We start from the raw sequence: 16,006 nt of genomic DNA, 5'->3' as shown, positions 1-16,006 counted from the left end.
AAAGGAATATGCTGAATATTAATGAACAACATAATTATTATAAACTTGGGTGATATGTAGGAGCCCCTCCCATAAGAAAGATCAATCGAAGTTCAATAAGAAGCCCCTTCCATCTCTCTCATGTGCTCTGCTTTCCCATAGATCTCCGAAGATGAAGAGGAATGAAATTAAAAAAAAAATGAGAAAAGGAACATGATCAATCCATTTAGGAAAATTAGGTATTACTCAAAGTCTCAATCATATAGGAGGCTTAAAGCTCGATCAAAACTTCTCCAAATCCCACAAATATCATGCTTCTATCAAGATTAAGATCTCAAAACCTAAAGAGACCAACTCACACTGCCACAACTCCCACAAAATCCCATATGCTAGAAGAAAAAAACTTAAATGGGAACCTAAGAAACCCCTCCCATCTCCCTCGGGTGCTCTCCTTTCCTAGGGATTTCTGATGAAAGAGAAAACAACTAAAAAAATGATTAATACACATGGAAAAAATTCTTACCTCTCTATTTTTTATTTGTCCTTTATTTTTTAGCTAATTTTCATCGGTCTTCCCTCTATTTTTCATCGATTTCTCCTATATTTTCTCTATCTAAGAGTCTCAATCGAGTGAAGCTTGCAGCGACTGAATAGGGAAGCTCGGATGCTAGGGTTTTCATGAGGAATGCAAAAGGGTTTCATCGAGTGGAGGCTTAAGCAACTGAAGAGAATAATCAAAGAAAATCATGGTGAAATTGGATGCACGAGGTCCAAGTGAATCGGGGCAAATCTTGGAGCACATGCATGCCAAATAGCATGCAATCCAGAATCGATAAAATACAATGGTTAACATGGCCTGTTATCCACCCTGGGATTTGGCACAGTCCAGTTACATCTGGTGCATACAATATGTAGACCATATTTTTTGAAGGGATGGAAAATAGCATGATTTTTTTTCAAAAATAAGTGGTGGACATGAGAATAAGCATTAATCAGATGGATCAAAAAAATATAATCAATTTTTATATGAGAAATGGGCTCAAATCCAAATTAAATTATTTCAAATATTATGTTCAATCAGATTCAAATCTCCTATAGAGATATTACTAAAATTAAATAGTGCTAGCTCCGCCCAACAAGATGAAAATACCTCAATTAACTCTATAATATAAATGCAAGACACCTCTACATGAGCCATATTGAAATTGAGAAGATGAATCTGACCAAGCTTAAGTAAGGACATATCTTATCCTTATGAATATAACTATATAACTTAATTACAAATGAACCATAAAATTAAAGAGAATATAAAAATTTTATTTTTATCAATTTTTGTATCTTTTTCTCTCTTCCTAATTGGATCATAAGATTCCTTTAGCAAAGGGTTAAATACCTCATTTGCTCTATATCTTATATAAATTTAAGTTATGATAGTGGATTAAATGCCTCAATTTTTTTTATAGAGGCAGAATATAATTTTTTCAATAGTGGATTAAAATTACACTATAGAGGTAAAATATAATTTTTTTTATTTTTTCTGAATATGATATAATTTTAAAATTTAAAGTCCATCTTCATCTTTCACTATCTAAATAATTATCATTAGAGTATCATCATAAAAGATCACCTCGATCTGATAGTCCTAGATATGTCGATCGTTAAAATTTGATTTCGATGATCACGATTGATCATATAATGATCTGATAGATAGAGATCACTGATGGATCCAAAAATTTATAACTATAATCTCGATGATATTTATATTATACTATTAAAATTTTACTTTAATTACATCATTATCATGATCAATTTAGCATGGGATGATTTGGATCGTTAAATAAAAAATTAGTGATCAAAAGGTCAAACGACATCTGATTATAAGATAATTTTTTAGATAAATAATTTTTACTACTACTTTAATCATTTGTATAGTGATGATCATAAAATTCAAACCGCACATATATGAACGATCCAAAATTATATATCTCTTGATTCACATTCTTAAAGTCTTTAAGTAATTATACTTGTGCTTTTGTAAGATCTGTTTAATATGAATGATTCATATATGTGTGGTTTGAATTTTATGATCATCACTGTATAAATGATCAAAATAGTAACAAAGATCATTTATCTAAAAAATCACCTTAATTGGATGGTGTTTGGCATTTTGATCATTCATTTTTTATTTAATAGCTGAAATCATTTTGTACTAAATTGATCATGATAGTAATATCCGATTGAAATAAAATTTTGATAGTATGATATAAATATCATTGAGATCATCGTTATAAATTTTTAGATTCATCGATGGTCTCTATCTTTCAGATCATCACATAGTCATTCGTGACTGTCGAAATTAAATTGTATTGATCGACATAGTTAGGGCTACCAGATCAAGATGATTTTTTGTGACGATACTCTAATGATAATTATTTAGATAATGAACGGTGAAGGTAGGTTTTAAATTTTAAAATTATACTATAAAGATAGAATATAATTTTTTTTATTTTTTTTAAATATGATATAATTTTAGAATTTAAAGCTCATATTCATCATTCATTATCTAAATAATTATCATTAGAGTATCGTCATAAAAGATCGTCTCGATCCGACAGCTTTAGATATGTCGATCATTAAAATTTGATTTTGACGGTCACGAAAGGTCGTATGATCATCCTTATTTGCTTTGTATCTTATATAAATGCATGTTACGATAGTGGATTAAATGCCTCAATTTTTTATATTATCACTATTATATCATCACTAATACTCTTAATTCTTATAGTGCCTACAAGTGATATTTGCTTGATACTAAATTTCAATATCACTAAGGGATTTCTAAGAAAAAATCTCTCTCTAATATAATCTTTTAATTTTAAAAAAATCTTAATAGTACCAAGGGATTCATCCCTTGGTAAATCTCTAAGGGAGACAACTTTTCTTATAAATTTTTTAGTGAAAATTATTGAAGTAATCACTTACTGATCTCTTGCAGATTACAGATTACTGAGGGATTTCCAAAAAAATTACTGAGGGCAATAAATCCCTCACAAATCGCTTAAGATTCCTCAATAAAACTAGATTTTAAAAGTAACTTAATATCTCTTGAAAAAATTTTTTTAATCCCTCAATGATTTTTCAAGGAATAGATCTCTTGGTGATATCCCTCACTGAAAGGCTGATTTTTGGTAATGAACCACCTCTTCAGAATATGAGAGAACTAGAAAAACATGAAAGATGTAGTCCTCCACCTTGTGGAAGCCTATGATATTGTCTTTTATCTTGATTCTTGCCACAAGAGTTCTTTGGATTTGAGATGCGGATAACTGACTCTGGGTACAAAGAGAGTGGATTTTGTTTTAGATCAGAGATGCCAGTGTTTTAATTTCTCACGCTCCTCGTTGACCCATATACACGTCCAAAGCAACTTCTGATGCTGTAGTATACTAATTTAATTTAACCATCCAAACTATTTTTTCAAAAGAAAAGAGTTTATTTTTACAATTCCTTTCCTAAATTCCCAGCATTTATATGATTTTGTAATTATAGGCATGAAAGAACAAAGTTTTCAATATATCAATCAGATACAACGCCAAGCACTTGGACAGTAGTAGCTCAGAGATGGGTGTTTGATTCTAATAATTGATGTTGGAAAGCGTGATTGTATTGCACATCTAAATGATATTGACAAAATACTTAACTAATAAAAGGTGTGATCAGAAGTACATAAATTTATTAGGTACAAGGAGAATTATAAAAAATAATATATTAGTCATAAAATACTTTCAGGAGGTGCTTGTTTCGTGATCGAAATTCGAATTTCAATAAAAATCAAAATGGCTTAGAATCAGAATCGAAATGGCCAAATCCTCCGAAGTGCTTGATTCGTGACCGAAATCAGAATCAAAATAAAAATTTGAATCCATAGAGGAGAGTAGGGATTGAGTTATATATAGATTAAGCTATTTTCATTCCACTCTAGAATTAGAATCGGAATGGAACTTCTCTCAACCAAATGGTTGAAATGGGATCATCGATTTCGATTTCGATTTCAAACCCTTACTCCCCCTAACCAAATACCTCCTCAATTCAAATCATATTATTTTTGTGATTTATAAATGTAATCGCATCTCAAGTAAATTATAATGATTGGTTGATGCAATCGCATCAGACTGGTCAGCTGAGGAGGGAGGACTGGCCCTCCTTTACCATGAAATTTATGGGTGCCTGACCTTGAATAAGAGAGGAGCAAAGCAACACCCCTACCCTATGAAACACAAGTACTCTTATTTCAGGCATGTACCAGCATTGGGTTTTATGTAGATGCATTTTCGGTACCGCAGTGATACTCCTATCTCTGCATTTTTGAAATTGCAAGTTTGTCCCTTGATGAACTAGTTGTGGAGAAGAAGCTTTTTGCTGATGATGTAGAGAATGAAGCAGCTGAAACTACTATCACTTAATTATCAAGACTTACTATTTTAATTTTTTTTACTTATTTAGACTGTTCATTTTTTTTCGTTAATTGCAAGTGTTTATTTATTTTTTATGATGATGTTTATAAATTTAATCGAGATTTGAGAATTTAATTTTATTAATATTCAAATATTATATATATGATTTTATTTTTTTATATAATTTTATTAATATTAAAATATTATATATATATATAAATATTAATAAAAATATAAAATATCTAGCCATACTTCTATCGTGATTTTTTCAAATTTTGCTATATCGATGTATCTGTACCATACAATATCTGTATCACATACTAGTATCCATGCTTCCTAGCCCCTGCCATTCCTATCCCTAATCCAGCCAGTAATCATGGTCATGGCTTGTCCAGCCAAACAACACTCGATAAGGGATTTCTATGGCTCAACTCTCAATCTTCTCCCTCTCCAAGTCGAGGCCGTCAATGAACCTCTTTCCACACCAACTCTCCCCACTGTCAGTTCCATCTAATCAGATGAAGCTTCAAAGAACATAAATAAAACTCAAAATGATATTATAATTGCCAAACACCAGCTATATTGGATTGACAATTGTTTGGGCACTCCTCATTGATATGATTTTTATTAAGATTGGAGGAATCCACCCTATTTTGGATAAACTTATATACATGCTGATCATGAGAAGGACTTCTATTCTACCACATGGGATATCATAATACCATGTTTTGGACTGATACTTGCAACTCTAACTTTCCTATAGCAGCAGTTGGTGGCTTTTGCATCTTTCCACCGAGGTTCAGAAGACTTTCTTAGAATAAGTTTCAGTTGTTGACAGGTAGTTGTCTCGAATACTAAGGTTGGTATATTTGAACTAATATCGTTGTGTTTTAGAATGTGCATGGAACTTTGGTTCTAGAATTTACTATGTTTTTCAAAAAATATATTTGGTTATATTGTTTGTGGTGACAGAAGTGGATATTTAATTGTTCATGGTTCATGGTCTTTCATTTTATATTTTCTTTCTAGAACATTCTATTTCTATATTTCTTCCTAGGTCTTCCATTTTAGAGGTTTGTACTCTCTCTTTGGATTCACGTGTTGAGATTTATTGCCTAGTCCTAATCTAATTAAAATTCTAATTTATGCTAAATTAGGTTGAGCCTTAGCCTCAATATATGTTAATTTTATTTTTAACTAATAATGATGTTTTTATCTTTTTGTGGGAGGGAGAGTTTGTAGTTTTATTAAGAGGGGAGAGAATTACTTAAAGTGGAGGAAGATATTTTTGTTGTTTTGGTGGACATCTTTGTGAAAGGGAGTAGAACTATTCATTATTTTAACATTTCTTTTCTTTTGAGTAATTTATTTCTTTGAGCAAAATTTTTCTTCCACTATTTTTATTTAATTTAATTGTATTTGTTTCTACATCCTAGGTGGGCTTGTTCGATCTATTTTAAGTAGCATGTTGTTATATACCCTATTAAAGCTATAGACTTGGAAATTGATTTTTCCTATATATTTACAGTTTGACATAATTAAAGAGTTTCCCCTATATTATTGTACAGTGAGAAAGCATCTATAAGTTCTCAAGATCCTACCTAATATTTGAGTTCCTTGGTCCTATATGAGTACTAAAGATCTACCAAGTACATAGCTGATGTGGGACTAAATATATGCCTGCATAGATCCTCAAATTTTCTCTCTTTTTAATCTCTAATGTCCTCATCAGGCTAAGAATCAAAATCTTATAAATAGAATCACAAACATCGCGATCAGTTTATGGTCAGTTTATATGACCCTTACTATTGTGTCCCCTCTTTCATATAGGCCATAGACTGAGTATATACTCTGATATCATTTGTAACAACTTAGGATCACATCTAAAAAAGACTAGCCTAAAGGTATTATTTGAGTTCTTGGTTCGATATAAATCCTCCTTATCAATTTGCGGCTCCAAATCCATACAAAATCAATCAAAAATATCATAAATCCAATCACAAATACTATGATCGCTCCATGATTATCTTTAATCAGTGTCCCTCAGTCAGGTCATGGGTTTTATCTACTTTGATATTATTTATAACAACATAGGACCTCATCCAAAAAGCTAATCGGAAGAAACTACTTAGATTTCTTGATCTAATATAAGTATTCAAGATTTATCCAATATATATCCAATATGAAACTAAATATATATCCATATTGGTTCTTTTATATGCTTCCTATTTAAGCTCTAGCATCCTCACTAAGCTAAGGGTTCGAATCTCATAAATCAAATCAGAAACATCACCATCAGCTCGTGATCAGCTTAATTGGGCTGGTGCTATAGTATTCTCTATTTTATATGGAACATGAGTCATATCCACTTTGATACTATTTGTAACAATATAGGACTTCATCTAAAAGGACTGGTCAAATGATATTATTTAAATTTTTTATTTTTTATATATATCTAAAAATTATTAATTGTATAGTAGATATGGTATTAATATATCTCCATTTGTGTCTTGGCGAAGGGCACTGCTATAATATAGAAAATTATGATAGAATTTATCTAGTTTTAAAATTTACTTGATTTTAGATACGAGTTGAAGGAGAGTTTCATACTGTGATGGTATCCACATAGTGAGCTTCCAGAATTGGCAACATAAAATACTTTAAGGAGCATGCCTATGACTATGAATCTATTTGCGTGTTTGAAAAGTTGTCCTAGCCGGGATTCTCTCTCTGAGCTCTTCAAGCGATGCAGTATGTCGACGGTATATAGAAACATCATGCCTTTATGGGATATCATTTGTCTGACATGAAAATCGGACAGCCTTGAAGATTTTATTTTCCACTCAATATTCTAAGCCTTTCATTTTTTTTTTTGATAGGGTTTCAGCCTCCTAAATATATGAAGTTACATAAATACTCTCACAAAGCTCCTATTTGCATGTGTCTTCTTCTAAAAATTTCTTTTGCATATTTATTTATTAAAAATATGTAATTTATTTAAATTTTAAATCATTAATTTTTTTTTTTACAGCATTAGATGCTGCAGATACATATGTAAAAGAAAAAAAAATGAAACATATATATATTTGTAAATATTAATTTTGAAAAAATATTAATACTAAATTTTAATATTTAGAAAGATATGTATATGTATATATATGCTGCTTTACGATTGGATTGATCTATCGATTCAGTGGATCCGATCCAACTAGAATTTGCACTTAGGGGACAAGAGACATTGCTTGGCTGCTAGGTTCTCATTTCATAATTTCTTTATTTTTATATTTCTTTCGAGTTCTTCCATCTTAGAGATTTTTATTCTCCCTTCTGGATTTGCATGTTGAGATTTATTGCGAGGTCTTAATCTTTTTAGGATTATGGTCTATGTTACATTAAGTTAGGCTTAGTTACAATATACATTAGTTTCATTTTTATTAATTAAAGTGGGATGATGATATTTTTGCCTTTTAGTGGAAGGGAGAATTTGTGGTTTTATTAAGAGGGGGAGAGAGTTACTTAAAGTGGAGAAAGAACTTTTTTTTTTTTTTGGGTAAACATCTTTGTGAAAAGGAGTAGAATTATTATTTTAACACTTCATTTCTTTTGATTAATTTATTTCTCTCTATAAAATTTTTTCTTCCACTAATTTTGTTTAATTTAATTGGTATTTGTTCTACATCCTAGGTAGGCTTGTTCGATCTACTCTAAATAGCGTGTCGTTATATAGCCTATTAAAGTCATAGACTCGAAAATTGATTGTTCATATATATGTAGTTCGACGTAACTAAAGAGCCTCTCATAGCTTATTGTACAGCGAGCAAACATATGTATAAGTTCTCAAGATCTTACAAAGTCCTCACTCAAAAAGTTTAGTCAGAAGATAATATTTAGGTTTTATGGCCCTAGATGAATATTAAAGATCTATCAAGTGCATAGCCAATATGGGACTAAATATATACCGAAATAGATCCTTATATTATCTCTCTTTTTAATCCCTAGCATCCTCACTAGGTTAAGGATCCAAATATCACAAACAAAATTGCAAACGCTATGATAAGCCCGTGGTCAGCTTAATTGGGCCCTTGCTACAGTGCCCCTTATTTCATATAGGATATGGATTGGGTGCATTAAGAGACCATTATAGCAACCCAGGATCTCATTCAAAAAAGATTAGTCTGAAGGTATTATTTGGATCCTTAACCCTATATAAGTCTTCTACATCAAGTTGAGGCTCTAAATCCATTTAAAATAAATCAAAAGTATCAAAAATCCAATCATAAATACTACGATCGATCTATGATTAACCTCAATTAGTATCTTCTAGTCCACATGGGTCATAAGTTGGATTGACTTTGATATTAATTGTAACAACTTAGAACCACATCCAAAATAGCTAGCTGAAAGTTATTATTTAGGTTCGTTGATCCAATATAAGTGCCCAAAACTAATCCAATATTGCATAGTCGATGTGAAACTAAATACATATCTGTACTAGCCCTCACATACTCTCCCTATTTAAGCTTTAGCATCCTCATCAGGCTGCAGGTCTAAATTAAATCCAATAAATCAAATCACAACACCACAATCAACCTGTGATTAGCTTAATTAAGCATGTGCTATGGTATTCTCTATTCTGCATGAACTATGAGTTGGATCTACTGTAATATCATTTGTAATAACTTATGACCTCGTTCAAAAAGACTAATTGAAAAAAATTATTTGAACTCCTTGTTCTTTATATATAATTAAGATCTACTCAATGCATAGCCAATATGGCAATAACATACCTCCATACGTAACTTGATAAAGGGCACTACTACAATGTACGAAATCCTAAAGGAATTTATCTAGTTTTCTAAATTTACTTGGCTTTAGATATAAGTTGGAGAGTTTCACACTAGGATGGGATCCACATAGTGAGTAGACCTATTTATCGATGAGCCAGACCAAGTTCAAGTGGCTCAGCTAAGGGGATGATAGTGATTTTTTAAGCCTGAATCTAGCCCAGCCTAGTCTTCGGGCCTCCTTCCCAAGCCCAAGCCTAAGCCTGATCCATATCAGGCTTTGGGCTTTCAGGCTGGGCCACAGCTTCACAAGTTTTTTTTTTCTTTTTGCTTCAATCACTATTGCTTGTTAGAGGAGAAGGTCGGGAGGAGAGGAGGTGAGAAGGAGGCAGCAGGGCAATGGGAAGGAGGTGGTAGGGAGGTAGGGAGGAGGCAAGAAGGATAGGAGATGGGGAGGACTCAAGAAGGAAGTGGGGATGTAGGAAGGCTACTAGGAGGAGGTGGCAGGGAGGGGATGAGGAGGTGAGAAGGCCGACAGATGGGAGAACTTGAGAAGGATGTGGGGAGGTAGGGATGTCGCGAGGAGGAGGCGGCGAGGTGGTACAGAGGAGGCAGTGGGGAGGGGGCGAGAAGGCTAGGAGATGTGGAGGAGGCGATGAGGCTGGGAAGTAAAGAGGAGAAAATCATGATTGATTGGGGATTGTGGAAGAAGTATAGGAAAGTAACTGTTATGGTGGTACTGTGAGTACCTCAGATCCACATATTATCGAGAGATACCTCAGGCTATCGAGCTATCGTAGTAGCTGTCGATCTAAGAACAGAGCTGAGGTATGCAGAGTCAAGCTACTAACTTCTATCTGCCGCGTAGTCTGCCTAGTAAGTAAGCCTCTGTTACTTTGGCCGACTCATTTTCTAACATGTGCAACAGCTATCCACCCCGAGTGGATAGGCTCGGAGGTAACCATCTCCCCTAATTTCGTGAGAGCGACTAAGGACTAAATTTTTTTGTCTATAATAGCATGTTTAACGGCTCTGCAATCTCGGGATCGCACGATCTCAGAGCTGTTCAACCAATCGTTCGACGATATTCTATATAAACAATCAAAATCCCGAGAACCAAGGTAAGTAATCCCTCTCAGAGAATTCGCTGCTGCTCTCTTTATTTTCTGAATTTGACTTGAGTATCGAAGAGTCCTCGTAGGAGCGAAAATCTTCTGTCCAAACTTCTTTTGCAGATTTCTCCAGCACTCCGTACATAAGGACCAGGCGTCTGCCTTCCAGTCTAGCCGAAACGAGTAGCAACAGTAACTATGGAATTATTGAAGGATATAAAATTATATATTATATAGTATATTTATTAATTTAAAATTTTATAATTGGATTCGGACATGGTAGATATAAATCTGAGTTTAGAAAACGGACTTAATTTTTAGGTCTGGTCCAATCCATAGAATTGAAAAATGACGCCCAAACGCGTTTAAGGGTGCTAGGATCGGATGGGCTGAAAGTGGAAGACTTTGGAAATTATTTTCCGCTCAATATTTCGAGCCGAAATCATTGCTTTGAGTTGGACAAGCAATAGCACATCGCCATGTGTTGTCAGACATATTAATTCTTACCCCTTCCCCCAACGACTTTGGAGCAGGCAACGTTAATCATAATCCAGTAAACAAACAGTGGCAGTACTCACAAAAAGACCGGAAAAAGGAAAAAAATTAACTGTCACAAGAACAACCAAACAGGAGGCATGGAAATCCACAAATAGAAAATCAGCGAAGGCTACTTGTGATAGGAAAAGGAGAAATTTATTCTCAAGCAACCCTACATCCACAAATAGAACAATTGCCGATACTGCAAGGAAATCCAAGTCTGGAGCAAAAGCTTCACATCATCTATCGCAAAATAAGGACAAAAAGACGAAAAAAAAACAAAAAAGTACATGAACTTTTCCAAACGTACAACGAAACATATGACAATAATCTCCAGACTTGCATTAGGCGGTCCCTCGGCCTTAGACTTCTCTTGTCTTCCACAGCACGCATACAGCTATCTGCGCTCATGGGAAAAATTTTTTTTTTAAAAAAAAATCAGCACTAATCTATATTTGTGTTCGGCTCAAATAATATGACAGTCTCATGTATCACAGGATAATATATTGTTTCCAAACAAAAATAAAAATGAAAATATAAAACACAGAAAAATAAATATGGAACCAGAGCAGAGCGGGCAACTATTTTCACCTTGTTGTCGTAGCTGTTGTTGGGTTTAAGGGTGTACTCAGCCATGGCCCAATTTGTTGGGCCTCCTCGTCCATGTTGTCCGGGTTCCAGTCGATGAAATTTGAAACGCCGCTTGTACCCCACAATCTGGCCATTCTCACCACGAACGGGACTTTCTCCATGAGTACATCTCCAGTGGCCCCTCCCATCGAGGGTGCGCCGATCACGTGTGAATGGACCGCCCGACACTTCCGGCTTGAAGCAGCAAACTACGTAGCAGTACGCTTTTCCCGAATTGGGAAGGTCTACAGGAGCCACATCGACCAAAATTTAGTCATTTGCATGCGAATCAAATGAATAGTAGGGTGAATGCTACCTCTGTATGGAATTTACACTTACCTGGAGGTTGCTCTATCCGAAAGTTGTTGACCAAATCGAAATCCACAATGAACCCACCCGGAAGAGGCTCGTCATTGTCATCATAATAGCGGAGGCAGAACAGTATATCTTTATCCTCCATCATTTCTCCCCTACAAGAGTTTTTAGATCTTTTTTTTATGATGGAAGGGGAAGAGGGGGGAATGTAGGCTTTATGAGAGCTTATTTGTGGTATCAAGGGCTTACAGCTTCGTTGATCATGGATGCATGTATATATAAACCCAACAAGGGCCTCCCCGTTCCTTGTTGAAGGGCAGTGAGGAGTTGGACTTCCATTCTCTTAAAGGAATGGGAATGGGGATGACTGGGGTTGTATAAACGCTTGACTTTTCGCATCTCCCTCTTCCCTCCATGGGGAAGAGGGGAGCTGGTCTCACTGTTGGTAGGAGACGAATTATGATAAGGGCTTCAAAGATGATGGGTTTTATTTGAGAGTAGGCCTGTGTATACCCTTCTTCCCACTCTCACTGAGGAGTGGGGAAGCGGTCCAATTATGGCCAATCCCTGTGTGCGCCTAACTCTGATTGTGAGCTATCTGCAAAACGAAGTCCATTGGCCAAAATGTGAGCTATCTGCAAAACGAAGTCCATTGGCCAAAATTTCGCCTGACGAAGATCCCTCGATGTTTAAGTTAGTAGAGAGTAGTCAGATAAAAAGTTGAGAGTAGAACTCGATAGAGTTTTAGCTCTATGATTTTGCTTATCGTCGCTGTTCCCTTACCATCTTTTTATAGGCAAATTATCAGTAACCATTTGTAACAATTAGGTACGTAGGGTCCCGCTTGTCCTGGCACTATGTAATCATGGGGTGGACGGTTAATGCCCATTAATAATCATGTTATGTAGCCATTACATGCTCTTTATGCTGATGGTTTTCGATATGCCGACCAGAGATCAGCAACTCTCATATGCCGATCAGTGGTCGGTGGTGCTGATATACCAACCAAATATCGATTTCTCACATTTCATGTCGGAATCATTGATAGTATCGTTGATAGCACGATAGATACCGACTGGGTGTCATATTGATAGTCGATCATTCTTCGATTTCTGAATCGTCAAGAGGTTGTCGGTGTGATGAATCGTGGGGCTCCCTCGATCAATTGGTACATTCAGAGACTGATTGAGCCATTCGGTCGATATTGGCTACTGATACTGGGTTGGGTACCGATGTTAAATCGGGAGACATCATGAGCTAAGTGTGAATTGAGAGTAGTAGAGTTAGTTGTCCTAACAGTTGCCCTTCACTCTTAAGTTCAAGATGACTTAATGCATTGGACGAAGGGACTTCGCATATCTTTTATCATAATTTCGTGCTTGGATTTCATGGTCCTTTTGGTTGCAAATATTAATGATTTTCTCGAAAACAGTATTTTTGGCCATTTTATCACTTCGATGATCATACAGTCTCCGACCGTTTTGTCATTTCGATGATCATGTGATCATCATTAGGTTGTTGAATTGAGAAGATGGTTATTAATGATACAGTCAGCCAGACAGTGGAACGATCTAACTGATTTGACTTTGATCTACCAAGGACTGCCATGTGTTTGACGATTGTTGGTCCTTGACTATTCATGCAGATAGTGCCGACGTATTTCGATCAGGCGGTAGGTATATTGAAAGGTCTGAACGATGGTTGTTCCAGATGTTACCATGTGTCAGAATCTGAGACAATCTTGATTTGAACAAGCTTATCCCAGCCGTCGATGGGTTCTATATATATAAGGCTGCTTTCTTCCTTTTGGGTCTTCTGTTACAACTTTATTTGCAATCATTCTACAACTGAGAGTTTTCTCATGGCTGTCGAAAGCTTCAGGGAAGGGGGAATCATCTTTCTTCTTCACATCACCGGAATCCTTTGTGTCTAGGTTGGCCTTCCCCTTTCCTTCCCTTCGTTGTTTCTTTTCCTTATTTCCTTTGTTGCTTCTTTGTTGATTTTTTCCACCATTATTCATGGCTAGTAGCAGTAGAAAGGGCAAGGATAAAGTTAGGGAAGATGAACCCTCTCAAATAATTAACCGGATAATCTGGTTGACGATTCTCTTTCGGATCCAGATGTGGAAGTTTCTTCCTTGTCCGAATTCAATGCTCTTCGACTCCAGGAACAATATCGCATCTCAGAGTAATTTCAGCTTTATGCATCTGGTTCAGATGGTCGGATGAATTTTTCTCTTCTAGGCCAGTTAGCAATCTATGTAGAGGATCTTTGGACCGTTCTTCACTTCTTGATTCTAGAGTATGTTTAGAATTTTCTTAATTATTATAGGATCTGTCATGTCTAGCTAGCCCTAAACTCCATTCGGCTTATTATCAACTTTGTTTTGTTGTGTCACATGATTCCAACCAATCCCAAACCATCTCTCTTTCATGTTTTCTTCGTTCTTCACCCACACCTCAAGGCCAAATGTTGGTGGTTCTTTGGTCTGAGACAGGATCTGCATCTTGTATCTGACCTTCTTTTTTTCATCCACGGATGGAAGAATTAGTTCTTTTTTATTTCTTCTTCTTTGGCTTAGGATTTTCCATCTTCTTGGGGTGCACCTAGATTGGGTCTGAATGATAACAACTGAGTCAATATCATCAATCAGAAAGGCTTCCTGCATCTGAAAGATATGGAAGTCCCTCCTCAATAGAAGCTATTGAAGGAGCATAACCTATACGACGTCGGATTTAGTTCAACACCTTCCATAGGTATAGCATAATGTGCTTCAGCTTTTTTTTTTACTTGACTTCAAAACTTTACAGCTAAGTCATTATCATCTTTTTTGTTGGCATGAGACCGTCGGTGGATAAGATTCGATGGAGCGCCATAGGGAAGAGGCCTGCTAGTATGGATCCATCTCAAGGTCTGAAAAAGGCCCACACGACACACCTTCAGTGGGAACTTCAGAAGCTTGCGAAGACCCTGTCGTTGCACTGCCGGCCCCAAAAGTTTCACCAATAGTTGAAACTCCTTTGGGCGCTCAAGACAATGTGACGATCGTCGAACCATCACCAACCAGTGGAGCACCACCAGTCAGTGTGACATTGATGGTATCTCGGATGCCATCATCACCTCGGTGATCTTTGACTCTCGACTGGATGGTGGTGCCAGTCGGTCAGCCATCCATCCAAGATCGTGGAAAAGTGCCACAAATTTCAAATGGTGCAATTGGCGATGATGCTCTGGAAGGCTTCAGGAGCATTAACGACATTCGGATATCCACTGGAGGATCGGCCTTAGATGATCAGAAACTGGCCAAAAAGCTCCTAGAGGTCGCACTCCTTTCGGTAGACCGAAAAAATAGGAGTCGGACTGTGTCCAATTTGTTCTCATCATTTTATCTGACAATCCTCAGTGTAACTCGGTATTCCATTTTTCGCTTGCCTTTCTTCTATTTGCTTTTTCTAAAATATTTTCTTCCTCTTTTTAGCTAGTGCACGACATGTCGGCATTAGTGAGAGGATATTGGGTGACCACAGATCTCTGTTGGATATAGTCTGAGAAGGTTGTAGCCACAAACACCGACAAAGCTGTTGCCATAGGATGTCTTCAAGCGGCAATGGAGTGGGAAGAGAAGTATCAGAAAGAGATTTTCCATATGAAAGTCGAGTTGGAGTTGGCTCGGGTCGAGTTGGAATCGGTTCAGCAATTTATCAAGTCCCAAAAGGCCCAAATCTAGGAGAAGAATGTAATTAACCATCTATGGGGGGAATGCGACGACTACTTCCGTGAGTTGGAACTTATGCAGGAGTAGCACTGGACGGCCGAAACACAGCTAGCATTGACTGATGCTGGGTCAACTACTGCAAAAAAAGTGGCAAAGACTGCTAAGGAGGCTCTTAGTCTGGCCATCGAGGATTACAAACAGTCTGAAGATTTCAAACAAGAAGTCCTTGAGGGCAGCGATGAGGCCTACTAGGTCAGATATGAAGATTGCAGAGATGCCATTGCCGCACTGTATCTGGACTTGGATTTGAGTAGCATCGTCATCCCGACTTCGAAAAAGAGGGCAGTAAGGACAGTATTGACTATCAAAGAAGCTGCGCCACTCACTGAAGAAGTCACACCAGCATCTGCCAAAGTAGAGCTGGCTGTTGAATATATATATATATATATTATTTTGATTGAATATTAATCGATAATATAT

The 16,006-nt window shown here is 36.1% G+C and overlaps 1 protein-coding gene across 1 annotated transcript; it reads right to left on the bottom strand.

Annotated features, from left to right (window-relative positions):
• Window positions 1-11,119: 11,119 nt before the first annotated feature.
• Window positions 11,120-12,029, bottom strand: LOC140856035 (uncharacterized). Its single transcript, XM_073253216.1, has 3 exons — window positions 11,836-12,029; window positions 11,458-11,741; window positions 11,120-11,267 (listed from the first exon to the last, which is right to left on the bottom strand). The coding sequence occupies exons 1-3, from the start codon at window positions 11,957-11,959 to the stop codon at window positions 11,229-11,231; spliced, it is 447 nt and encodes a 148-aa protein (XP_073109317.1). The 5' UTR covers window positions 11,960-12,029; the 3' UTR covers window positions 11,120-11,228.
• Window positions 12,030-16,006: the final 3,977 nt, after the last annotated feature.

The sequence above is a fragment of the Elaeis guineensis genome, chromosome 3 (assembly GCF_000442705.2).
Source record: "Elaeis guineensis isolate ETL-2024a chromosome 3, EG11, whole genome shotgun sequence".
NCBI classification, from domain to species: domain Eukaryota; kingdom Viridiplantae; phylum Streptophyta; class Magnoliopsida; order Arecales; family Arecaceae; genus Elaeis; species Elaeis guineensis.
The sequence above is the reverse complement of the archived record's forward strand: the minus strand, read 5'-3'. Positions and strand labels throughout refer to the sequence as shown.